This window comes from Narcine bancroftii, chromosome 14, assembly GCF_036971445.1.
Source record: "Narcine bancroftii isolate sNarBan1 chromosome 14, sNarBan1.hap1, whole genome shotgun sequence".
Lineage (NCBI taxonomy): Eukaryota > Metazoa > Chordata > Chondrichthyes > Torpediniformes > Narcinidae > Narcine > Narcine bancroftii.
Window position 1 is genome coordinate 8,291,078 of NC_091482.1, and position 27,243 is coordinate 8,318,320.

Sequence of the window (27,243 nt, forward strand, 5' to 3'; positions counted from 1 at the left end):
TTAAAATTTGCACAAGTCTTTGGTGACGCACCAAATCTCCTCAAACTCCTAACCAAGTATAGGTGCTGGCGAGCCTTCTTCATCATTGCATAAACTTGATGGGCTCAGAGATGTTGACAGCCAGGACTCTGAAGTTTCCTACCCTCTCTACTGCTGACCCCTTGAGAACTGGTTTGTGTTCTCCTGGCTTCCCTTTCCGCCCCTCTTTCAACAGAGAGACAACAAACATGAGTGGAACTGTTCTCCGGCAGCAACACCTGAATGTGACCGGCGGCTCTGGCCACTAACATATGGAGCATCTCTTCAAGGTGAAGTAAATTTAACTAGCAAATTGTTGCTTTCTTTCGTGGGGCGTACGAAACTGTCAAATGTTCACCCAGTAGATCTTAAAAGGAGGGGTGTGGGTGGCAGGGACAAACAAGTTGCTGCCCATCGACTGTTGCAGTTATTTCAATACTACTCTGGGATGGTCATGGCTCAGATGGAGTTTCAGTGGAGATGGGAGGTGTCAGACTACAAATCCCCCGTGACTCTACTATTTATTTAACGATAACATTTATTTTAATATTTGTATACAAGTACTGTGCATCTGTATCGTTTGTATGCGTGTTTGGAGGGCTTTTACACTGAAGACCAGAGAACTTGAATGGTAAATACAGATGCAAAATATTCGTTGTGGTTTCACACGCAGAAGAATACATTGATCCCTGTTGTGGCTTTTTGATTGTGATATACTTCATTTCTACTTACACCGTTGCCAACACTGTGGCACCTTGACATTACTCTCCCTCTTTGAGGGGCTTCCCCTTGGTCTCAGCCTCTTAATGCCTGATGATGAAAGGACTCTCGACCTTGATCCTTCCTCACAGCGCCCTTGCGTTGGCTGGGTCAAGCCCCCAGTGTGACCCTCAGCACATGATCCTACAGCCTGCCCTGAACTGAAACTGATATATTCTGCATTTTCGAAGGGCCAGTTTCCAGGCTGTAAAACTCTAGGTTTCTGAATCTCCACTGCATTGTAACTTATAGCATTTGTTCATGGCAATAAACGTGATTCCGATTAAGCTGCAAAGGATGCTGGAAAGATTCACAAGGTGTTACTAGGACTGGAGGACTTGAGTTAAGAGAAGTTGGGACTTTATCCCTGTACAGGAGAGGTGACATTATGGTGGTGTACAAAATTCGAGGGCATGGAGAAGACAGTCGTAGCCCTTTCCCCAGGGCAGAGGGTCTAAAATGAGGAGGAACAGATTAAAGATGAATTGGGGAAGATTTAAGAGGAAATGATGGAGCCAGGTGCAATTGAAAGACATTTGGACAGTTACATGGATAGGAATTTGGAGGGATAGGGTTTAAATGAGCAATTAAGACCCTTTGGTAGACCACTTGGTCGATATGGACAAGTTGGGACAAAGGGCCAGTTTCCGGGCTGTAAAACTCTAGGATTCTGAATCTCCACTGCATTCTCCAGCACAATCACTTCCTTCCTCTAGTGTGGTGACTCAAGCTGCACACAATACCCAAGTGCTTCGTAAAGTTGCAGAGCGGCGGACCAATGAGGCCGGCTCATGGGAATTGGATGTCATGAGGACAGAGATTCGTGAGGGTGTTGATGGTGAGCAAGGCTCCTGAAAGGCCTCAGACACTGACAGCTTCCTAATCACATTGGGGATTTCGATGCAGGGGTCAAGGAGGGTGCTTTGGATCCTTGGAGCTTGGGTTTAACACTGGAATGAACAGGAGACAGTGCAACTACAGAGGTTACACTGTACTGACAATAACCACACCAGCAGTGTGAGTATAAGACAGCTTTAATAAACTAATATGTACACTAAGAGGCCTTGTCTCTCTGCAAGAAGAACCTGGAAGCTTAGACTAGCTCTCGACTGCTTTATATACAAGGTCACCAGGATGACCCCTGGTGACCTAGTGATGTAATTACATATCACCTCATACACAATTGAGGGAGGTTACTGGAGACAGCAGTGGGATCAATGGGACACTCTGAAGAGACTCTAGCGAGGGCATTGGACTAGTGGCTTTGTGTACTTTACGGGAAACAAGTTTTGTGTATTGATGTACACACCAATGAAGGAACCTTGACAAACAAAACAATTCTAGTGCCATCTCGCAGCCTTCAAACAGTGGAACAGTTTTCTTGAGTTTTAATTGCCTGAACAGAAGTGACTGCTGGAGCATGAATGCAAGGAAATGAGGAGGAGGATTTGGGAAACATTCCATTCAGTGTCATTTGGAAAATAGCAAATTCCATGCCTAGTGATTAACCCTTTCACAACCAATAAACTAACAAAAATGGCAAAAAAAATTTCTTCCATGTGTTACTGCTTTTCTCACTCCCACCATGCTCCAATGGACTATTTATCCATCTTCTTAATCTTTTGCAGTTGCATCCAACTTGCTCGCTGAGATCAGAGACTCTGAAGATTACTTTTAAAATTAGCTGTGCTGTCCTGGCACTACTTGAACTGCACTTCTCCATCACATTACACTTTGCACTCTGTTTTATTTTCCGCACTTACTGTTGCACTTAAGTGGATTGCATACATAACGTTTTTCACATGTGACAATCAAAGATTCAAATTTTCATTTGGTGGGGGGTGGGGGGGGGGAGAGAGACCATGGCCAATCACAAGAAAAGTGGATTCTTGATGAAGGGTTTCACATTGTCAGTACATACTACAATCTTGAGATTCCTTTTCCTGCAGGCGAGGTAAAGCAAAAAAAAACCTACACCTGTAATAAATAAGGAAATGTAAACAAACTGACTGCAAAATACTGAAAAATATCCATGAAGTGCAAAAGTAAGAGTCCTTAAATGATTCCCTGATTGAGTTTGTCGTTGAGGAGTCTGATGGTGGAGGGGGAGCAGCTGTTCCTGAACCTGGTGATGAGAGTCTTGCGGCACCTAGACCTCTTTCCCGATGGCAGCAGCGAGAATAGAGCGTGCGGTGGGGGTCCTTGATGATTGCTGCTGCTCTCCCAATGCGGCATTGCCTGTAGATGTTCTCGAGGGTGGGGTGGGTTTTGCCTATGACGTCCTGGCCTGTGTTCTCTACCTTTTGGAGGGCTTTACACTCAAGGGGGTGTTGGTGTTACCAGACCAGACTGTGATGCAGGTGGTCGACACACTTTCCACCATGCCTCTGTAGAAATTGGCCAGGTGTCATACCAAACCTCGGTAAACTCCTGAGGAAGAGGCGCTGATGTATTTTCTTGATAATGCCACTGGTGTGTGGGTCCACGGAAGATCCTCCTGCTCCACCTCTGATCTCTTCCCCACCCCCCCCCCCCCCCCAAATGATTGGTACATCTCTGGATTTCCCTTCCTGAAGTTAACAGTCATCTTCTTGGTTTTGGTGACATTGAGTGTGAGGTTGCTGAGGCTGAACCATTGCCCCTTTTTATGCAGCCCACAGCGAATTTGGTTGTCCTACCCTGCCACACAGTCATGGGTGGGTAGGTGTAGAGAAGGGGTCAAGAAAGCAGATGCTGCTGGACCTGAATGCCTCCTTTAAGAAATAATAACAGAACCAAGCCAGTGGGGGAGAGAGCATTGGCAAAAAGACCTAATTTTGTTTTAAAAACTCTGTTCTCCTAGCAACAGTTGTTTTGCTTGCCAATTTGCGATTGTTTTCCACGTTAGAGGCCATCCTGCCGGGCTCCACCCTTCCCCACTTGGCTAATGGTCATGACTAGGCACCTCTGGCCAAGCCATCCCTCTACTTCCTGATGCGCTGCAATTAAAAAGAAACGGGGGGGAGGGCTGCACTGTTTAACCTCCCCACTCTCTCCCTGGCTGCAGGAGGAAAATACGGTAGCGGCGGCTGGGATTCCTCAGCGCTTGGGGACCATGGACTTCGCGACTGCACCCCCTCCCGTCTTTAACCCGGTAAGGAGTTTCCCGCTACCGCCAACATTTTGCTACATAGCGGTTCGCCCCCCCCCGCCTTCACGTTTCTTCTCGCTCTATCATTCGGAGAAAACTTTATTCCTGCCTCTTCCACCACGGCCCTGGAACATACTGTGACTTGGCCAGAAGAAATCAATGTCGACCCACTTCCCTCCCTCCCTGCATGCTGCCTGAACCATTTCCTCCCTCCCTCTCAGCATTTAACCATCCTTGTGAATGTTGCGAGTGGGGAGAGAGAGAGAGAGACACTAAAACATCTAAACTTTGTTCAGAAACTTGCCATTTCAACACTTAGATGTCAAACTTGGCTTTATATTGGAGTGGGAAGGGCCTCAGGGTGGAGAAGTAGACTGAATGTGGTGGAGATGTGTTATTCACAGCTGGTCTGTCTGCAGAAGCCAGAATCTGGGGAGGGTTTGTCTCTGTGGCTTGAGATCCTGCATCTGGACTGAGTGGTGGTTAAGATGGTGGACTGAGGAAGGAAGATGATGAGTCAGATGATTCCAGCTCATTTATTTGTCATCTGATTGTGCCAGCACAACCCTGACGAAATGACCTTCTTAGGTCCACGGTGTCGAACATTGCAAAAGATGTGCAGACATAACGCGCATACAAACGATACATATACACAGTATATATGTACGTATATTTAAATAAATACTATTAATAAATGAGTCATGAGGGGGGAAAATGCAATGTTGAGCTGTGACGCAGAAAATGTTACAAGCCCAGTGGACCCCAAAACTCAGCAACAATAGAAATTCACCAAGGCAAATGGTTACTTCAACAAAAGTTACTTTTAATTATGTTTAAACATGAAAACAGGATCAAACTCTAACTTGTTACTATTAACTGAACCCCTTTCAAATTCTAAGTACACATGTAGGTGATGTGTGTAAGTTTAGAAAAGTTATTTGTTTCACAGTCCAATCTCACTTCTTCGAGGGTTCCAGGCTGCATTCTGTTTACACTGGCTTGTCAAGCCAATCATGATAAATCTCTCAATGACCAGTTACCAATACTTTTAAGACAGGGTTCCTTGGGAAGGCTCCAAGTTTTCAGTTCTTAAACAGCAGCATGAAGTGCCAGACTTGGGGTAATTCTGGACAGCGAGTATAGCTCAAAACCTACATTTTTGTGGAAATTCTGAGGGTCGTCTTGTATATCCAGTCACCTTATATTGCCAACATATATGGTATATTTATTTCACCCCCGCCCCCCACTTCCTTTAATCTCTGTCGTGTCTTGCATGTTAATTGTACTCAGATTGGTGTGTTTCATGTACCTGGGAAGTGAAACTTCCATTACATCTATACCTTGTACTTTCATATATGATGAACTCTTCGTTAATTCATCCCTCGTCTTTCTCAGTTCAGTGAGCTGTTTTTAAAAAAAACCTCTGATTACTTTCCAATGATCACACTTCTACAACGCCTTAGATAGAGAGTTCCAAAGATTCATTACTATCAATTTTGTGCGAATTTCCTACGCGGCTCAGATTTCAAATGCTTGCCCACGATCTAACTGTGTCCCAGTGCGAGATTCTCCCACTAATGAAAGCCAGTTGACTCCAACCCTGTCATCGCTCCCTGGGAACTTGCCAGCATCAATAGGTCACTCTGCATTCCACTGAATTCCCGGGTGAAGAGGAAGATGTAACCATATAACTATTTCCAACACAGAAACAGGCCAGCTTGGCCCTCCAAGTCTGTACCGAAAATCATCTCCCACCTAGACCCAGTGACCCGCATTTGGCCCATAACCCTCCACACCTCTCTTGTTCATATACCTATCCTTGAATATTAACATTGATCTCGCTTCTATCACCACTGCCGGAAGTTCATTCCATATCCCCACCACCCTCTGCGTGAAGAAATTTCCCCCTATGTTTCCCTTAAACTTTTCCCCTTTTACTCTCAGCCCATGCCCTTTTGTTTGAATCTCCCCCACTCTCAGTGGGAAAAAAGCCTATCCACATTGACTCTGTCCATTCCCCTTATAATTTTGAATACCTCTATCAAATCACTCCTCAACCTTCTACGTTCCAGAGAATAAAGTCCCGGCCTGGTGCAATCCCACTGGAGTTGTGGATTTTATTAATCTGTAATATGTGGGATTTTAAAGACCTTGTTATCCATGTTGGGAAGAGATAGGGTTAGGGCAGAAATATAGGACGTGGAAAAGATAGGATTAACAGCCGTGTCATGATCAATAGAAAAGAAAGTAATCTTGGAAGCACAACTGTGGATGGAAAGTATCCTCAGTTGAACAATTGCAATGAAGGGAGCTGGGGAAATGGAAAGGGGATGTGACTTGTGCCTGATAGAAGCAATCTTTTTGACAAAGCCAGTATTTGTCCCATCCTGATAGCTCTTGGGAAGGTGGGGTGGGCTGTTATCATGAACTGCTGCACCAAGTATGTGACCGATACAGGAGCTGCGAGGAACTCACTTGGCCCTGCTATGAATTACATTGAAGTCTGATCAGGTTCAGAGGGAGGGCAGGAATTCAGATTGTTTTTTCTTCCTTCGTTAATGAAGCCCAATTACAACTATTACAAGAACAGTTTTTAAAATTTAACTTTAATTGTTTGATTCAATTAATTAAATTTATGTTCTCCAACAGTAGAGATGAAATTGAACTGGTGTTCCTGGATTATTAGTGCATTAACTATGTAACCGCTCATGATGCACTGAATTAGCACTTTGTATCTCTTCCCTGTTATGATGCGCAGCCCCAGGGCCCCCAACCGATACCACGTCCACACGATGGAATTGTAGGTGTGTGCACTTGGGCTGTTCAACTCTGCAAAGCTTCTTCCCTTTGCCCAAACAAGATGTCAATCATTGCATGCATTAGTTGGTGGATGTGCGACATCATTCCAGGAGTTAGTCCTGACTACTTTCTCCCCACTGCCGCTTCTCCCTGTGCAGAACACTGAGGCAGATCTGTGAGCAAACGCCACACTGTCAACGTCTGTTGTGGCTCCTTCCTATTTAGTGTGATCTATCAATAAAGCTGGTGAGGTGCAGAAAGAGCAGGTCACATTCCCACACTCTCATGTCTGCCCATGGCCTTGTGTACTATCTCACCAAGACCACCCGCAAATTGGAGGAACTACTCCGATTTTCCTGCCTGGGCACCCTCCAACCAGATGGCATTAACATAGGCTTTTCCAATTTCTGCTAACCTGCTCTCCTCTTCCCCCTCGCCTTTCCAGTTCTCCTCTCTCCCTTCACCAAACCATCCCTCGATCGCTGCTGTCCCCTCTCTCCCTTCTCCATCTATCACCTCCTGCCTTAGCGACCACACCTCCCTCCCCACTCTTCTTTTCGGACGCCTGCCGACATTTTTCCATATTTGATGAAGGCCTCAAGCCCGAAACATCGGTTATGTTTTTCATGTGACTGCTGGAATGTCATTGTTCAGTGTGTGTGTGTGTCCGTCTCTCTGATGGCTGAGCTGGCTTCACTCCTTGTCTTTCGCCTTGGTGTCTCACAATGATCCTGGTTTGTGTTTCAGCCAATCCCATACATGGGCCCCATTCCTGGGATCTTACAAGATGGTGACATGATCCAGATTAAAGGACGAGTACTTCCTCAATGTAACAGGTACTCAACAGGAGTAAGGTTACAAGTACAGTCATGTTAACTATATTGCCAACAAATTGTTTCAAAAGGTTTGCTTCCTGAAAAAAAAAATTGGGAATTATGATAGACAACTTCAAGCTGAGAAAGATGATTTCAGATTTGCTGTATCACGTAGGAATTTGGAGAAACATTAAATTTTATTGAATTTAGCATCACATAATGATGCTAACACATTGTGTTAGTTCAACTGACCTAAAAATGTTTTGCCGCTGATTTTCGTTTCTACTCAGCATCTGATGCGTCTCGTGTCAGTGTCCAACAATAGTCGGCCAGCATTGATGGATTCCAGTTGCCCTGATACCGCTTTTCCATAGTCACAATGTCCCGGTGAAACCTTTCACGATGTTCGTCACTGACTGCACCAAGATCAGCCGGGAAGACATTCAAGTGCGAATGCAGAGAATGAATTTTCAATGACATGTTGCACTTCATAGATTTGGATGCTTGATGTAAACTTAAAATATGACAGGAAATTACAAAAATAGGCTATATCTGAAAAGCAGTACGCGATAGGAAAACTTTAAGGTGATATTTGTGAACAGCAGCCCAAAATCCATAAAATACACCCAAAAGTGTTCAGGAAGTAAACTCTTTGTTGTCCAGTGTTATCTTGTTTTGAAGCCTTTTGAATAAAAAAATGCATGTAACGTAGATCCTTGGGTAATCTTTGACACCGTGTAATAGTTGACCCTCCCCCCTCCCCACCTCACACCTCCAAATCCCAGTGTGCAGCTTTCCCAGATCTATCACAGGGGCTTTGGAGGCTCGTTGAATGACTGGCCAACTTCTACTGATTGGACCCTCCCTCTATATCATCTACAACTGTTTATTGATCACGCTGAGCTGCGCTCAAAAGCTGGGCAGCTTTGTGAGCCAAAGAGTGGCAGTCGTCCATGTTGTTAATGATGTAAAATGTGCTGTATTCCTCCGGAAAGTTGGGAGGTGAGAACTTGCGGTTCTGACCCCTGCTCCTTTATTTCCCATAGGTTTCACGTGAACCTCCAATGTGGCACAGCGGCTGGCCATTGCGATGTGGCTTTTCATTTCAACCCACGGTTTGAGTGCCCAGGGTACGTGGTGTGCAACAGCTTTGAGAACCAGCGCTGGTGTTCAGAGGAGAGGAAGCACGAAGAGCCAATCCATAAAGGAGAGACTTTCCAAATTCTTATATTGGTCCAGAATGATGTTTATAAGGTAATTTGTTTCCCTTTGAGTTTCCTCCAAACATTTGATCTGTGGAGGAAAGTGTAATTGGGCTGCTTGTCTTGGGACCATCCAAGTCGAGACAGCACGTGGCTCATTAGGGAAAAGAATCGCTGCCCCTGTCCTGGGCAATGGTCTCGGGGTTGGGAGATACTTCCACAACCGAGACAGGACCTGTCGTGGAAGTTGTGCACTGCAGTTACAATACAGAGTGCTCAGGGAAAGAATGTTGAGATTGGTCAGCAGGGAGCCTTTTCCTGTGCGTGGCTGAAGCTTCAATCACCCTGATCATTGGAGAATATTCCAGCACACCCCGGATGTGTGTCAGCCAGTGCCCTGAGGGATGAGGAGGTGAGTCGCTTGCTGCAGAGTAACTGACCTCCAATCTGTTCTGGGAGCCACAATATTTATGTGGCTGGGAATTGATTCAAAATAAAAGAAAACTGCAGATGCGGGAAATTCATGTCCAAGCAGGTTTCCTCTGGGTCCTTGGGTTTCTCTGCACCCTCTAGCCACACTAACACCCCTTACCACACTAACACAGTCTGCAGTCATTTTTTTCTTGCACAAGGATAACTGAATATTTATTGTGTCTCTTTTTAATATACCTGATGTAGAAGATTATAGTCTTTTTCTGAGGTACCCGTTTTGATTAATGTCAGTTTTAAAATGTTGACTGGAAGAGAGAAGCATTTTTTTAAGCTCGCTGCCTTAACAAATCCCAAGAGAATTCTAAGGAATATGTACGGGGGCGTGGCAAGATGGCGTAGGGAACAGACGTGCCTTCCAGACCTCTCCTGACTCTGATTTATTGTTTTGTCTTTAAGTGCCCGTTAAAGTTCTTTTAAAAGTTTATAAATAATAAGAGGTGTTGGATTAGTGCCTAATGGTTTATATGCAAAAAAAAAATAAAAGAAAATATCAACAGACTGTTAAAAAACTACATTTTCCGAAATTGTCTGAGCCTACTTGTTTACAAGAAGCCAGGACTCAACGTAGAATGGATCCAGAGGAGGACGTGCAGGGTTCGGCATTGAAGCTTTGTTTTAAGCCGGTGAGGCTCTCTGAAGGTCGCATTCAACAGCTTTCAGAACAAGGGGCTGGACGGGTGCCAGTGTTTCGCACGGTGGCCACTGCACGTGTTGTTGCTGAGGCTTTGACAGTTGAATCAGCTGGGGCGCCACCAGCTGGAGAGTTAAAGAGTTGTCATTCGACTGCTACAGTGGTGGCGCCGCAAAATGCATCTTCAATTACAACGGTTTTTCCAGACATCGATTCAGTGAAGATGATTAAAGAGATTTGGCTTAAAGATAACCCTGATCTTCAGTCTCCTGGCATTGCTGGGGGGACTTTGAGAGAGATTTTTATACGAAGTCAAACTGCTAGAAAAGATACTAAATTAAGGGAAGGGACAGAAGATCCCGTGGTCTCTAAGGAACAGCAAGATCCCATTATGCCTGAATCTACTTCTGTTGAAATGTCTGTTAAGGATCTTGAAGATAAGATATATTCTGTATCGAGTCACTTAGCTAATTTTGTGAACCTGTTTATTTCCAAGATTAATGCGATGGCGGAAGTCATTAATGGAGCTTTTAAGCTTGAAACCATTGAAAGATTTGAAATGTGTGATCAAGGTTTAGTCGATGCACAGGATCAACTGCAAGATGAAAATAGAATAATTGAAACATTGCAGATCCAAAATAAAAATTTAGCAAAAAAGGTTGATTATTTGGAGAATCAATCTAGACGGAACAACGTGAAAATTGTTGGTTTGCCAGAAGGCATAGAAGGACCAGATCCAAGAAAATTTATACTGAATGGATTCCACAAATGTTAGGACAGGATAAATTCCCTGAAGGTTTAATACTGGAACGTGCTTATAGAGTTTTAAGAAGAAAATCTTTTTCAGGACAGAATCCAAGATCTGTTTTGATCCGTTGTTTAAACTATTGTGACAGAGAGACCATTTTACATACGGCTATTAGAATTGCCCAGCAAAATAGATCTCCTTTGATGGTTCAGAATAATCCTGTTTTCTTCTATCAAGATTTGAGTCAAGAAATTATGTTTCAACGACGCGAATTTAATTCTGTGAAAGAACGGTTGTGGAAAAAAAGACATAAGGGAACATTCAGGTATTCTGTGGTACTGAAGATTTTTTAGGATGGAAATTAGCCAAAGTTCTTTGACAATCCTAAAGAGGTTATGGACTTTGCTCAGTCTCTACCAATCATGCAGTTTCAGGAACGATGTAGTCCTTCAAGGTCTCCAAAGAGAATAGAGATGTAAGGTGGGATCCAGTTTTTTAAAAGAAATGGAAGCAATGGTGACCGAAGTGGTAACGTTGATTTAAAAAAAATAAATCTTTTATCTTTTTTTTGAGAAGAGTTTAAATAGTTTAAATAATGATGATAGTTTAATGAAATGGGAGTTGGGAGAGGGAACTGGGTGGGCACTAGTTTCCAGAAGTAATCAGCTACCTGTGAGTTATCTCACACCCAATATTTTGGGGGAGTTACTGCTTTGGGCGGTTTAAAACAGGAGGAGGTAGTTGTGACCTCCGACCTGTTTTTTTTTCTTTTTAATTTTTGGGTTAAGAAGTGAAGGTTTTTTTATTATTATTTTTTTTAAATAAATATTTTTTTTAAACTCTTTTTGTTTTCTGATTGTAATTGAGAGGGAATTAGGAGGTTTTTTTTCTCTCCTTTTTTTTCTCTTTTTTTTGTGGGGGGGTTTTTCTCTTTTTTAAGAGGATGATGTCACAGAAGATAATAAGTCAAAAATTGAGGATGTTGAATTAGATGAAGAGGAAGATGAGGGGAAAGGTGATAAGAAGAAAAAGAAGAAAATTAAGTACAAATAACATTGAGGGAGAAGAGTTTAATAAAATTAAGTTAATTTCCATAGAGAATTTTGAAGATGTTATAAATGAAGAATATGGAGAATTTTATAAGAGTTTGAACTTTTTTCTTTTTTTATATAAGGGGAGGGGAAGGGAATAAAAAGTTTATCTGATTGTTTTTCTAAGGGATGTTTTTGTTCTCTCGATGAATTATAAAGGAAACTTGGTATTAATTGAAATTCTGTATTTATGTATTATTAATTATGATTTTTTTGAATAACAGATATGTGGTTGATATATGATTTTAATATTTGAACTTAGTTTTAAAGTGGATTTCATTTGTTAAATACATGTATTATGTTTGATTTAAATATATGTTTAAGGGTATTATTTTAGTATTGATATTTTTATTTGTTGTTAGTAATTTTTTTTGTTAAGTTTTATCATTTTTTTGTAAGTGGGGTTTTTTCTATTTTACAATATTGTTAATTAATTCTTCACTCTTTATTTTGGGGGGGAGGGTTGGACTAATTTTAAATTAGATGATTAATGTTGTGTTATAATTATTGGGGGGGTTAATTTATGTAGTTTAATGATGTAGTCTAATTTTTATTATCTTATTTTTTATTATTTCTTTAAATGTAATTTTTATTTTATTCATGTCATAGAATTTTAAATAAAGTTTAAAAAAAAAAAGGAATATGTACCTGTATGGAGCAGTCTGATCACTTTTTCCTGAAAGGGTTAAAAAGACATGAGGAGACTTGCTTGATAACAACACAAGCTGCTCGTGGCAGTGCCTCTCGCTATAAAGGAGTTCTCACGCTTTGCAAAGTGATCAAAAAGTCTTAGCTCCATTCCTGTTTGTTTTCAAACGACCAATGGTCTACTTTAACACACTGGCTGTGGCGCGCAAGATTCTCGGTGCACATGTACACAGGATGGTTATTCTGATTACAATCGTGAACCTCATCAGTTGCCGGTGATTTTTTTTTTCCAGGTGGCAGTGAATGACAAGCACTTCTTAGATTTCAGGCACCGCCTGTCACTCTCCAAGGTCAACACGATATCCATCGATGGTCAAGTGGAGGTTGTCTGCCTCAGATTCATAAAGAACCAGGCAAGTTGAATGCTGTGTTTGGGCCTGAGAAGGGTGACAGAGCAGTATCCCGCAATCCTCCCTCTTGGAAACGTTCCTCTCTGCATTCTCATGTTCCTGCTTCCTACAAGTCATGGAGCTAAGGATATTTGAGGGCGGGGTATGCAATTAGATTATTGGTGTGAATATTCATCAGTGAAAGTGGAATCAAAGAGCGTTCGATTCCAAGGAAGTGAAAGGGCATTTGAATTTATTTAATTGCTGAGCTTGGCAGTTAGTGCAGATGACCCCTCATTTCCTTTCTCTGAAATTTGCCCGGCTTTACCGTCGGGTTTTTGGTCTGAGTCCAACCCCAACACCATGCGAGCGTCACTCGCTTACAATTTTTTATTTTTCCAAAATACACTTTTTTGACAATGAATTATTTACAAAAAAGGAAAAGAAAAGAATCTTTTTGCACTCTAATGTCCGTCATATTTATACATTCTCATCAAAGTACATTGTTAAGTTTGTTCTCAATGCACCGTTACCTCCACTGTGACGTCTTGTCATTTCTCTCCCTTCTGTTGCTTGAGGGGCTTCCCCTCAGTCTCAGCCCCTCAATGCCTGGACTCTAGACTATGGTCTTCCCCACAGCGCCCTCACATTAGCTGTACCGAGCCTCAGTGCGCCCCTCAGCACGTACTCCTGCAGCCTGGAAAGTGCCAGTTGGCAGGATTCCCACATCGACATGTCCGTGGGTTGAAAGACCAACAGGTTCCGGGAAGATCAAGGTGCGCCTTTCACCATGTTGATGGTCCTCTGGCAGTTCTGGATGCCTGACTCAGGGCACGGGAACAGCCCATGGACGCTGCCGCCGGGGATGAAACGTGGCAAGGACCTTTGTGTCGTTCTCCACTCACACTTTGCAAATCTGCCTTCGGCAAAGGTTGCTGTGATAATGGCGAGCTCCTGGGGAGGAGGGCGGGTGAGAGGTCGCTCCTGTGGCTGTTGGAAGTCCAAGTATTTTTAATCCACCTTCAGCTGACAGATGTTCTGTTTAATTTTCAGTTCCTGCCAGGAGCACCTCCAGGAATTCTAAACAATGTGAGTTTGAAAGGAACGTTGTCTATTTTTCGAGTAATTTATTCCTTTTTCTCGTTATAAATTATTAAATGCCAGTGAAAAAATGGAGCAGAATGTTTCCCTCTGACGTGATTCGGTAGCTTGCATTGAAATTTCCTCCCGATCCAACAGGTGCCTCTTTAACCCATTACCATTCCGGTTTTTCTTGTGTTGACACCATCGCTCCTCCCCCCCATCCACTCTTGAATTCTTTCCTTCCCGATTCTCCTGGAACAGAAGGAGGAATATAGCGGGAGTTGGGCATCCTTTGAACCAGAATTCCAGTTTCCCAAAGCAAAGCAGAAACTCTTGTCCTCTGTATTTACCTGGCAAAGGCAGAGAATGCAGGAATCACTCAGCAAGTCAAGCTGCATCTGTGGCGAAGAACAACACTTCGGGTCCAAAAAAACCCTCGGTCACAGCGGATGAAGTCCTGATGATTGGTCTCAGACCCGAAACGATCATTGTTTCTCTTCCCACAGATGCTGGTTGAGTTTTTGGCAGCATTTTCTGTTCTTGTTTCAAGTTTTAAAAAAAATTATCTCTGTCACTTTCCACTTCCCGCAGCCAATCCAGTAAATTCTGTGTTCCTTAGTCCTACCAGTAAAAGTTAGTCTCCATTTTAAAGGTTCCAGCAAAGACTAGTGACTCTTTTTGTTCAATTCCAGGCTGCCCACATGTTTCCTGCTCCTGCAGCCAATCCAGTAAGTTCCCTCTGTCCTGTTTATTGTCGCGGTGAGAAAGTTATTTTTGCGATTAGTTCAGGAAGTCAACTCATACATAGTACATCAGTTAAAAACACGTACAACACACTCAAGAGAATGATCGGTTACAACAGAGCAAAGGCAACATTATTGCACTTGGGTGAGGTTCATTCAGGAGTCTTTCTGTTCAGGAAAGAAACGGTTGTCAAATCTGGTGGACGAGATCTCACACTTGTGCATCTTCTTCCTGACAGGAGGGGAGGAAGGAGGAGGGAGTGTGGCTGGGCTGGGATGAGTTTTTACTATATGTTGTTGCTGCCAACACCAGTCAACGCCTACCCTAGTCCAAAGACACCTTGTGATCATTTTTAATTCCATTCCAGGCAGGTTGCATGTTCCCCCAGCCCACTGCAGCCAACCCGGTAAGTCCCTGCATCCTTGTAGGTGGAAACGTGCGAAGTTGAGCAGACCTGCTAGAACTGTGCATTATGGGTTATGGTGATTCGGAGGGGTGGGAGGAACTGGGTGGGCTGAGATCAGTGGAGAAGGCGGTAGTGATCCGTCTCTGCATGTGGTCTTGGTGACACGCCAATGAATAGGTCCTTGCTAGTCCTTTCATATCTGATGACACTATCTGATCAATTGCAGGCGTTTGCGTTTGGCCCAGGCAATCCGGTAAGTTGCCTCCTGTCATTACACCTATCGATCCTTGAGACCTCTAATTGCTGCCTTGGTCTCATCAAGTTGTCATCATCTCTGTTCATTTCTAGGGTGCTCCAATGTTTGGCCCAACTGCCCCAGCTGATCTGGTAAGTTCTAACTTGAATGACAAGCACAAGCTTAACCACTCTGATTGTCCTGTATCTTACACCAGATTAATAGTGATTTCATGAAACGCCCATGATGTGTTGACTCCGTTACAATCAAATTTTTCCCCCACCTCGCACCTTAACCCTCTTTTCCTTGCTTTTGCATGCCCTACCTAAAAGCCTTTTGAATGTCCCTGTTGTACCAGCTCTGTCAACCTTGCTTCGTATGATGTGTTATCCAGTCCAGGCCTCCTCATCCTTCCTGTAATGAGGTGACCAGAACTGAATGCAATACTAGAAGTGTGGTCTAAGGAGATGGATTCAACCACTCCCCCACTACCAACGAAGGCCAATGCACCTTCCCAACCACCTCATCAACTGATGCAGCAACTCCAAGGGACCTGTGGACCAAGATTTCTCCAATAGGCACATGGAGACTCTTTGGTTAAGGGGGGGCAGAGGGGTTGATTTGCCTGAAATTTGATTTGCACTGTACCCAGGGACTGGGGTGGTGGGAGGGAGCAGGGGAAGTGAAGTCTAGGGAGGGAGGGGGGACGGGTGTGGGGGGAGAAATGGAGGGGGAAACGGGAGCGGGAATGGGGGGGGTAAAGCAGAGACTGGGGAGGTGGGGAGTAGATGCAGGGGTGCACTGGGCTCCAGGCACCCAGCACTGAATCAATGTGGACTCCCTCAGGGAGCCGCTATTCCATTGCCCTCCCCGAGTCCCCTCGCTCACTGAACAGCACCTCCCCCCAAAAAATTAAAGCCTTGCCTGATCACCACACATTGGTCGGGGCGCTCCGCGAACATGTAGCAGCACTTCAGCTGAACATCTTTAACCCTGACTGCACCCCATTGTGAACTGCGCCCTAGGTGGCCGCCTAGTTTGCCTAATGGTAGTGCTGGCCTTGGGCACAACCAGGAGAGTCAGTCACTCCAGGGATGACAGATATATCTGGCGATAGTCTGGAGTGAGTCACAGACCACCCTTCCCCCCCGGAGAAAGTCGGATGCTTTCTCAGATTTTTTTTCTTCTTCCTGTGCCTGAATTTTCCCCACTGTTTTGCCCAAATTTGGGAGGGCATTTGTCCCTCCCCCTGCCCTGGCTTGTACGCCTATGGGTTCCTCCACACAAAGTTTTGGAGAAACTGACCCAGGGCAAGCAGCATCCATGGAATGCAGACGGTAGACAACGATTTGGGCCTGAGCCCTTCTTCAGGGCTGCCGAAAATCAGACAGGTGCCCCAAATCGGAAGGTGGGGTGAGGGTGCTGCAGAGGAGATAGGAGAGGAGCAGGTGGGAGGGTGAAGGAGAAATGAGTTGAGAGGTGATGGGGTGAAATAGCTCTCTGATATGAGAAGGAAGCGGGGGCGGGGGGGTCAAGTGCTGGGGGGATGAGGGAAAGAGAGAGACTGGAGAGGGGAGGGTGAACAAAGTTGGAGAAGTCTATATTGATGCTATCTGGTTGGGAACTGCCAAGACAGACTATAAAGAGTTGTTCCTCCAACTTCCCAGTGGCTTCAACCTGGCAATACACGAGGCCGTGTACAGTGTGGAATTGAAGGGTCTGGTCACTGGGAGGTTGTCCAGTCTTCCCGAGTAGAGAAGGCTGCAGTGGAGGAACCCGATGCAGTAAATGGCCCTGAATTTCTTGTTGGCAGCATTATACTCACGAGCATGAGATCGTCCACAAGAATTATTTCCCTCCCACTAAACCCCATGTAATTGGTTCTCAAACCTTTTCCTGAGACTATCTCACAGACCACTTTAAGTATTCCCTAAGTGGAAAGAAAAAGGTGGAGACACTGAGTGTAGATTGTCTCAGCTGCACAATGCCTGGTAAACAGCAGATGGCGCTCATGAGCAAAGTATCTGAACACCTTCCCAGAAATTTAGTTTGTCCTCAAAGCAAAGGTTCCATTATTGTCATGCCGTACTACATTTAGAATGTAACATACATGAAACTCTTTAACTTTTCTCTGCCATCAGGCAGAGAGTTGCCACTTTGTCCAGCGCGCCTCACTGAAATGCCTGGTGTTCCTGGGTGGTCTCCCCTCCAAGTATTGACCAGTGCTGTGCCTGCTTAGCTTCCAAGATCGGACAATCCCAGGCATATCCAGGCTATTAAGTGCTGTAAAAATAGCACTTGGTCTGATAGCTGAAGAGAAAGCATCCTGCTGTAAAAATAATATTCAGTAGCTATGTCTGGAAGTGGAATATTAGTCCGATGTTTTGCTGCCCTTTGACCATGAAGGTTTCACTGACCATCAGGCAACAGATCCAAATCCCACACCCAATTGCAAGTGCATTTCTAACTCACCGATGTTAGGCCCAGTTTGGAGACCAGTTAACCCATCAACCCGCACGTCACTGGGAATGCGAGAGGAAGCCCAGGCAGTGAAGGAGAGAACGTGCAGATTCCATGCATTCAGCACTGATGCTAGATCAGTCGCCAGTAGTGCTGCCATTTCAGTTTCGCTCCCTACCCCCGCGCTAACGTGTCTAGCCATGGCCTCATGTACTATCCCACCAAGACCCCCATAAGTTGGAGGAGCAATGCTTGATTTTCCATCTGGGCCCTTTCCAAACACGGTGGCATTAACATCGACTTCTCCGGATTCTGCCAGTCTACTCTCTGTTCCCCATCCCTATATCTTCTTTCCAGAGAACCAGAGAACAATATAGCACAGAAACAGGCCTCTTCGGGCCTTCTCGTCTGTGCCGAACCTTTTTTTGCCTAGTCCCACTGACGTGCACGTAGTCCATAGCCCTCTATACCCCTCCCATCCATGTACCTCTCCAAATTCTTCCAGCTTCATCCTTTCCCTCTTCATTCACAGAGCTGTTCCTCCTCATGTGCCCTCCATCCCTTATCCACCTATTACCTCCTGCCTTTGGGACCCTGCTCCTCCCCTGCTCCCCCACCATTTTGTTTGGGCACCTGTCCACATTTTGTTCATACCTTGATGAAGGGCTCAAACCCTGAAGCGATGGTTCTGTACCTTTGCTACATAAAGACCACTGTTTGAGCTGCTGAGTTTCTTCACCATCATGTTTTTTAATGGCTTTGTGTTGTTTACCTGTGTGAAGCCTGGACTGGCACATTTCATCGACTCCAAGACCCCAACAGCACAGTGATGGGGTGTTTGGTCATTGTAGTTTGTTCCGACCTCTAGGCTAATCCCATTTGCCCCCTTTAAGGAGTCCTTGCTTCATGAGTGTCCTTGGCCCTGCTCAGGTCAGTTTGAGAGACGCCTTGCCCATAACACTCGGAAACAAATTAGGACAGAAACCTGGCACCTCTTCCTCCATCAGCTTCTTGAACCTCTCTCCATTGCCCTACCCACGAACTACCCCAGGGCCACCCAAAGATCGTCTGCAATATCAAATATTTTTGTTTTGCAGGAAGGGAGCACCTCAATATCTGCCCTGTCACAAGCTGATGGGTTTTTTTAAATACAAAAACGTTAGAGTTACACAGCTGGGAAATAGGCCCTTCGGCCCAAATTGTCCATGCTGTAAAACTTCATCTTGCCCACTTGAATTGCTCGTTGCGGAAGGATTGGGGCCAGAATTTGAATGATCATTGATTAACAAGCCTGTCTCCCTTCAGCAAGTTCCATTCAAAGCTCGGATTCCAGGAGGGCTGTTCCCATCGAAAGTGATCTCACTCCAAGTGTCTGTCAAACCGAGTGCTGACAGGTGGGTAACCTCTTGAATTCCAGGTCTAGAGGAGCAGGGGTTGATTTCAATGTGGGAAGTTCCTCGTAGAAGGAGGCATAAAGCACAGAATCAGAATTTATTGTCATGAGGCTCATGAAGTTTATTGTTTTGTGACATCATCACAGCGCAAATATTTATATAAACCACCGTACAAAATAAATAAAAATAGGGCAAGAAAAATAAAAAGTCAAAGTGAGGCAGTGTTTGTGGTTCATTGATCCTCCAGGAATCTGATGGCAGAGGGGAAGAGGCCGTCCTTGTGCTACTGAGTGCTCGTCCACACCAGTGGTTCTCAACCAAGTACTGACCAGTCCCGTGCCTGCTTAGTTTCCGAGATCGGACAATCCCAAGTGTATCCAGGCTATTGGGTGCTGTAAAAACAGCAAGTGGTCTGATAGCTGAAGAGAAAGCAACCTGCTGTAAAAATAATATTCAGAATATCAGTCCGATGTTTTGCTGCCCTTTGACCACTGAGGTTTCACTGTCCATCAGGCAACAGTTTATCCTTAACTGCAAGTGCATTTCCAACTCACCGACGCCAGGCCCAGTTTGGAGACCAGTTAACCCATCAACCCGCATGTCACTGGGAATGCAAGAGGAAGCCCAGACAGTGACACACATCCCACTTTAAGTAATCCCTCTGCCATCATTGCTCTGTGATTAGTAAGGGATTGCTTCAGGTGGGATGTGAGTGGGAAGGGAAGGTTGAGAACAACTGCTCTAGACCCAATTGTTACTGAAATATTTTGCTTGAGAAAAATTGTCATTGGACCATTTCCTTTGGAATTATGAAACCGTGCACATTAACGAGTCAATTAGGCAGGATTAAAACAGTGGTTTTCCAACATTTTCTCCCCACCCACATATCACCTGAAATAATTCCTTACTAATCACAGAGCACCTATGGCGTAGAGATTGCTTAAAGTGGGATGTGAGTGGAAAGAAAAAGCTTGAGAACCCCTGCACAGGTTCCTGTACCTTTTCCCTGATGGTAGCAGAGTGAAGAGGACATGGCCTGGGTGGTTGGGGTCCTTGAGGATAGAGGCCGCTTTCTTAAGACACCGGCCGTTGTAGATGACCTCGATGGAGTGAAATCGGGTGTCTGTGATTTGCAGGAAGTTAACAATCCTTTGGAGTTTTTTCTTGTCCATAGAATGGATCATAATTAAAAATAAATTAAACGTACAGCACAGTAACAGGCCCTTCCGGCTCCCGAGCCCCTGCCGCCCAATTAACCAACAAACCCCTCCATATGTTTTTTTTTTTGGAGAGTGGGAGGGGACTGGAGCACCTGGAGGAAACCCACGCGGTTGCGGGGATAACGTACAAACTCCTTACAGACAGTGGCGGAATCGAACCCGGGTCGCGTTGACCATGCCTCACTTCAAAGTTCACACTGACCATCAAGCCACTATCTCGACTGGGACTTTATTTATTGGAGCGGAGAAGGTTGAGGGGGGATTTGATAGAGGTATTTAAAATTATGAAGGGGATAGATAGAGTAGATGTGAATAGGCCCTTTCCCCTGAGCGTAGGGGAGATTGGAACAAGGGGTTAGGGGGCAAAACTTTAGGAGTAATATATTTAAGAGGAGATTAGATGAGTACATGGATGTGAGGGGATTGGAGGATTATGGACAAGGGAATGGGTAGGTGGAACTAGTAGAGTTTTACGTAAATCGGTGTGGACTAGAAGGGCCGATATGGCCTGTTTCCGCACTGTAAATTGTTATATGGTTACAGTCCACCAATCCCATTTACCAAGTTCAAATTTATTGTCTTGTGTTCCAAAGCTCCAATGAGAGAGAATGTTTTGCGAGCAGATCAGTTAAACATCTTGTACACAGCATAACATGCCAGCAAACACATCGAAGTGCAGAGTTAGAGATTAGTTGGTACAGATCAAAGGCACCTTTACTCTTGTGAGATTTGTTCAAGACTTTGGTAACTGGGGAGGGAAGAAGCTGCCCTCAAGTCTGGTGGCACTTGATCTCATACTCTTGAATCTTCTTCCTAATAGGAGTGAGATGAGGAGGGGTTAATGTGTGGTCTGCTTTTTCAGAGCAGCGGGAGTTGTAGATGGAGGGGAGGGGAAGGAGGGGTGTGTGTGTGATGGCCTCCTTCGCATTCTTCTGCAGTTTTTTTCCACTGTCTTGGGCGGAGCAGTTCCCGTCCCGCGCAGTGACGCACCCTGACAAGATGGTGCACCTGTTGAAGTTGCTGAGGGATGGAGGTGATATGCTGAATTTAACATTGGAACATAAGAAGCAGGATCAGGAGTCGGCCATCCGGCCCGTCGAGTCTGCTCCGCCGTTCACTGAGATCATGGCTGATCTGATGATTGCCTCATCTCCACCAACCTGCTATAATTCCCCTACTATGTAAAAACCTTGTCTTAAATATATTCACTGAGGTCGCCTCCGCTGCTTCAATGGGCAGCAAATTCCACAGATTCACCACCCTCTGGGAAAAGTAGTTCCTCCTCATCTCCGTCCTAAATCTACTTGAGGCTATGACCCCCAGTTCTAGTCTCCCCTACCAATGGAAACAACTCATCGACCTCTACCTTATCTATGCCTCATGCTTCTGAGAAAGTTGAGGTTCTGGTGCATCACTTTGCTGTTGTGGGTGGACTAGGGCAGGTCACTGGAGATGTTCCCTCCAAGGAGCTTGGAGCCATTTCCAGTCCCCACCTGGTCTGTAGCCTTCTGTGGCTTGGCAATTTGAGTACTCCTCCAGATGCTTCAATGTCCTGATGTGGTCTCGGGCAGTGGGTCCCAGGATGCAGCTGCTCAACTCAAACCTCTGAGCCTTGGACACCCACGGCCACTATCTACCCTTTTCCTATCCCTCATGATTTTCTGTACCTTTCTTAGCCCTCCCACCTCCAACTCCTCTGCACAAAGACAAACGAACCCAGTCTCTCCTCATCAACCTTCTCTGCACTCTCCCTCCAGCATCTGTGCCCTTCCTGGTCTGTCTGCAGTGAGTCGAACTGCAGACAGTGCTCGAGTTGTGGCCTAACCAATGAGTTACATTATTTTCTTTGAACACCATAATTAATTTGTGAGCTTTTTTGAGGGTTAGTGCTTGTGTTTATCTTGGTGAGAGGAGGGATGTATCCCAAATTCTGTTTTTTTGCTTGCGGACTGGATACATAAAAGCAAAACGCTGCAGGTGTGGAAACCCAAAATAAAAGAGGAAAAATGGTCCACAAATCAGGCAGCGTCTGTGAAGAGAGGACAAAGTTAACATTTGTAGGTCAAGGGCCCAACTGATTTGAGGTGAAAGTTCAAAGTTCAAATTTATTGTCCGGGCACATACACGACATCACATACAACCCTGAGATTCTTTTTCCTGTGGGCAAGGAAAGAATGGCCACTTTTTGGTAATGGGAGAAAAAAACTGTACTCACTGTGCACGTGTAAACAAACAAAGAAATGTAAACAAACTGCAATACAGAGAGGGAAAAAAAAATCAATAAACTGCACAAGTAAGAGTCCTTAAATGAGTCCCTGATTGAGTTTGTTGTTGAGAAATCTGATGGTGGAGGGGGAGCATCTGTTCTTGAACCTGGTGGTGCGAGTCTTCTTTCTGATGGCAACAGCGAGAACAGAGCGTGTGCTGGGTGGTGTGGATCCTTGATGATTGCTGCTGCTCTCTGACGGCAGCGTTCCCTGTAAATGTTCTCAATGGTGGGGAGGGTTTTGCCTGTGATGTCCTGGGCTGTGTCCACTATCTTTTTGCAGGCATTACACTTGGGGGGGGGGGGGGAGGTATTTGTAAATGGGGTTGAAAAAGAGGAGAAACTGGACTTTGTGGATTGCAGCTCAACAGATCCAGAGTCCTCTTGAGCTTTCATGACAGACTCTTTACTTTTCTCTCCCCAGTTTTGTTATTAATCTGAAGCCAGCGAACTCCAGTGACATTGCCCTTCACATCAGCGCTAGATTCCGCAGCGAGCAAGCTGTGGTCCGGAACAGCTTCATTCAGAACTCGTGGAACAAGGAGGAGAGGAGTTTGGCGGTAAACCCGTTTGCACCTGGACAGGTGTTTAAGGTGGGTGCTGTCCCAGGGAGTGCCCTTGGGGTAGGAGTGGTTGGGGGGGAGGGGTGGTGCCATTTTATCACCATGGCACTGTCCAGCAACTCATCTTGTTCACCAGTGGGATTTCCAGGGAAGGAAGGGCATTGTCTTTCTGTGAATGTGTGTGTGTATGTGCCTGACTTTCACTCCCTCCTCCCTCTACCTCTTTACAGTGGCTGACTGTAACCTGTCCCCATCCTGAAATGGCCAAGTATGAGTGTCTTCTGTATCCAAGATGATTTTTACTTTGGTGTTTTTTCACCACTCTGGGAATCTAGGGGATGGGAATATTTGTTGGGCAGCACGGTTAATGCAACAAGTTTGAATCCCGCGCTGTCCGTAAGGAGTTGGGATTAGCTTGTTGTATTGATTCACACACACACACACACATACACCTCCCTTCTGTCATAATTCCCGCACTAGTTGGGAACTTTATTGTCTTTGTGCCTCAATCTTGCTCAATATTTTACAGACTGAAGTCCCCTGTGCATCCTGTAACCTTGCCTGTCCATTAGCAGACAACAAATGGTGATTTCTAGGTTACAATAGGGTGCTTGGCTAACGTAGTGGTTAGTGCAATGCTGTTACTGCACCAGCGATCGAGACTGGCATTTGAAACCCAAGCTGACGTTAAGGAGTTTGTATGTTCTCCCGACATCTGCGCAAGTTTTCTTTCCACTGTTCAAAGTGTACAGGGGACAGCACGAGCCTGTTACCATGCTGTATGTCAAAATTTAAAAATTAAATTTCACTGGCGACTATCTCCCATGCCTGAAGAAATCAAATTATTGCCAAGTGTGGCAAACCCGAGACTCTTCTAGGGTGTGGATGCACTCAGGATGTGATGGACCACCAGTCCTACCTCGAGGTAATGACTGGGTAACCCTCGTGCTTGCTTGCTTTGATATGTTCTTCCACCCTATTGATGGTTGTTGGCCATTCAGTCCCCAAACTTGTTAAAAACACAATGCTGGAGAAACTCAGCAGATTGAACTGTGCACTTTATAGTGCAGAGATAAAGATCCAGAACCAATATTTTGTGTCTGAACCCTTCATCAAGGTGTGAGCAAGACGTAGGCAGGCGCTCAGATAAAATACCTTGATGAAGGACTTGAGCCCAAAAAGTTGGTTACACATCTTTACGTCTGTGATAGCACAGATTCTATCACCAATGTGTCTATGTACAGATGGTAGTGCAGGATGACTGTGATTGGCTGAGAGTGTAGCCACACCCACTGGCAGGTCTTAAAGGATTGCTCCTAGCCAGACCAGGTCATTCTGGACTGGTCGACCTACTTGTGATACGCTCCAGTCTTTTAGTTTATAAAAGCCTTGGTTTGGATCAACGTCTTTGGTTCTTTTGACGCGCTCTACAATGTCTGCTTAGTTTCTCCCACATTGCGTTTTAATTTCATTCACAGCGTCTGCGGATGTTTGCGTTTTACCTCATCTAGCAGCATGTTCCCTGAATTTGGAGCTAGTGGTCTGGACCACTTGCAGGAATTTGCTTCTCTCCATGACTGATGAGAAATATGATTTCAGTCATTAAACCTGGAATTACAATAAAACATAGTTTCTATATGGTATCCGGGAAACCACTTGTTTGTTACCAGTCCATTCCGCATAAGATGTCACAAGATACAGGAGCAGAAGTTGGCCCATCGAGTCTGCTCCACCATTCTAATCATGATTCGTCTCCCGCTTAGCCCCATACCCCGTATCCCTCAATGCCCTGACTAATCAAATGGCTGTCAATCTCTACCTTAAATACACCCAATGTTCTTGCTTCCACAAGCTCCACAGACTCTCAACCCTCTGGCAAAAAGATTTTCCGCGTCTCTGTTTTAAATGGATGCCCCTTCATCCTAAAGTTGTGCCCTCTTGTCCTAGACTCCCCTTCCATAGGAAGCAACTTTGCCACATCTGTCTAGGCCCTTCATGGCTCTGACCCTCATCCTTCTGTACTCCAGCGATTACAGACCAAGAGCCGGCAAATGTTCCTTGTCTGCTAACCCTTTCATTCCTGGTATCATTCCAATAAATCTAATCTCAGATAATCTTCTCTCAATACTCGGTCTGCCTTTATGACTGCAGGTCCACCAACGTGCAGAGCAAGATCTGATGGAAGAACTTGGCAGGTCCGAGAGCATCATGGGTAGAAATGGTCCATCAGCGATTTGGGTCAGGGCTCTTTATCAAGGCTAAAGAGAAAAGGGGGTGGTTGGAAAAGGTGGTTTGATTCTTACCTATCTGCTGAGTTGAAGGACACTTGAGGATGAACAATAAATGGTGGAATTGCCAGTGATATTTTGTGATTAAATTTAAAATATTGATGCATGACACAGTTATCACCATCCAACTTCCGCTAACTTTGAACACTGTTTAATCTCTCTAATTCCAGGGAAGTTGGGTGTGTGGAACGAGCTACCAGCTGAAGTGGGCTCAATTTTTATCATGAAAGAAAGATTTGGACGGGAGGAGTATGGAGGGCTATGGACTGGGTGCAGTTCAGTGGGACTAGGCAAAATAATGGTCTGACACAGTCTCAAAGGGCCTGTTTGCTGTGCTGTCGTGATCTGTGGAATCTAACTGTCCATTGTCCAATCTTCCCTTTTGGACCCTAATTCAACCCATTGGCCAATTGAATTTTTCAGCCTCTCAGTGCAGAGTCTCTCCTTATGTCAGTATTGCCTTCACTCTTGGTGTCCCAGAGTGAGTGGGACTGGCGAGGACCTGGAGTGGGGCCTACTTGCCACCACCTGGACCCTCATTGATGGTTTTCTTCCCTCCCTTCCAGGTTACCATTCTGTGTGAGCCTCTCTCCTTCAAGGTGTCTGTAAACGAACGTCAAGCCTTTGACTTCAAATATCGCTACCAGCCAATCCATCAGATTGATGAGCTGCAGGTGCAAGGCGATGTGACGCTCCTCAAAGTTCTCTTTTGAAAGCTCACTTGTCCAACCCCATACTTTGTTAACACTCCCCTGCTGTGGTGGGATGTTTGGGGTCAGGGGAACTTTGAGAGCAAGACAGACTTAATTCAATGAGTACCGTCCAACTGGTGGAAACATTGCAAAGGATCGCACACAGTTAAAAATCTGCAGCGATCGGTTCTTTTCTGTTGGACGTTTCCTACTTGAGCAGGAATGCTTCTGAGTTTCAATAATTTTTTGCGCTTTTGCTTTTTGCAATGAGGGGGTTCAGTTCCTCAAAATGTTTGAAAGCATGGTGACTGCACCCATTCCCTTTTCCCAGCCTTTGCATTTAAAAATTATACCTGTTGACCTATTTGGCCTGCAGACCCTCTCTCTCCATTCTCTCGAGGCTCTGTTTATTTATCCCACTGATCACTATTCGCTGTATGATATACTTCAGAACATTGTGACTAATAAATCTGCCATGAAATTACAAAATGTTGTATTTGTTGCATTACTTTCATGCATTTTATTGAATTTTCCAAGATACTGGCTCTGTATTTATGTAAGGAATATAAACTTTACCAGTGGTAGTGTGGTCATGTAACCCCCCCTCCATCTGGAACCTGGTGGGGCTGTGGATTGCAGAGTGACCTCGTCTGCTGCTCAAGGTCAAGCCTCGCCCACAGGTCAGTGCTCATCTGGTCACTGGCCCCTTTAATTGCCTCATCGATACCTGGGCCAGACTCTCTGGCTGATGACACTATAAAGCCCACCACATGAGCTATCTTCCTCTTTCCCTTCTGGGACGAACCCAGGTTGGGAACCGTGGGTAAAGCTGGAGGATCGTTGGTAAGGTGTGCGCAGACAAAGGGTTGGGAGCTGTAGTATTGTGGGCCTAGTGTCCCTAGTTGGGTTAGATAAGAGCCATGCTTGCCAGGGATATCAAGGGGTGGCAGGTAGACTATGCAATAACTTGATTGTAAAGCCTTCTACCTGTGAGTGGTTCCGAGTGTATCGTTTAATTCAGCGAGTGTGTCTTTTACCTCTGTTGCAACTCCCCTATACATGTAAATAAAACACTACTGTTCACTCAACTGCGTTCAGACTTGTTACCCTTGGGATCTATCGAACTGGTTTCATACACAACACCAGTGTACAAGGTTGCAGTGTGGAAGA

At 45.0% G+C, this 27,243-nt stretch overlaps 1 protein-coding gene across 3 annotated transcripts; it reads left to right on the forward strand.

Moving 5' to 3' along the window:
* The first annotated feature begins 3,699 nt into the window (after window positions 1-3,699).
* On the forward strand, window positions 3,700-26,562 carry LOC138749565 (galectin-4-like). Of its 3 annotated transcripts, none has more exons than XM_069911114.1 (12): window positions 3,700-3,910; window positions 7,454-7,542; window positions 8,568-8,775; window positions 12,627-12,746; window positions 13,776-13,811; window positions 14,498-14,533; window positions 14,917-14,955; window positions 15,182-15,208; window positions 15,304-15,342; window positions 18,956-19,044; window positions 22,955-23,123; window positions 25,245-25,941. In XM_069911114.1, exons 1-12 carry the CDS (start codon window positions 3,872-3,874, stop codon window positions 25,353-25,355), a joined length of 1,002 nt encoding a protein of 333 aa, XP_069767215.1. In that variant the 5' UTR covers window positions 3,700-3,871; the 3' UTR covers window positions 25,356-25,941. The 3 variants fall into 3 exon arrangements, with proteins under 3 accessions (XP_069767215.1, XP_069767216.1, XP_069767214.1); XM_069911113.1 differs by lacking the exon at window positions 25,245-25,941 and adding an exon at window positions 25,948-26,562 and having other exon boundaries at window positions 3,706-3,910; XM_069911115.1 differs by lacking the exons at window positions 14,498-14,533; window positions 25,245-25,941 and adding an exon at window positions 25,948-26,562 and having other exon boundaries at window positions 3,705-3,910.
* Window positions 26,563-27,243: the final 681 nt, after the last annotated feature.

Excerpts from the sequence above, each read along its gene's own strand:
- LOC138749565 (XM_069911113.1), top strand. The coding sequence starts at position 3,872 with ATGGACTTCGCGACTGCACCCCCTCCCGTCTTTAACCCG. Across the intron at positions 3,911-7,453 it reads CCCCTCCCGTCTTTAACCCG|CCAATCCCATACATGGGCCC; the intron begins GTAAGGAGTTTC and ends TTTGTGTTTCAG. Across the intron at positions 15,343-18,955 it reads CAACTGCCCCAGCTGATCTG|CAAGTTCCATTCAAAGCTCG; the intron begins GTAAGTTCTAAC and ends GTCTCCCTTCAG.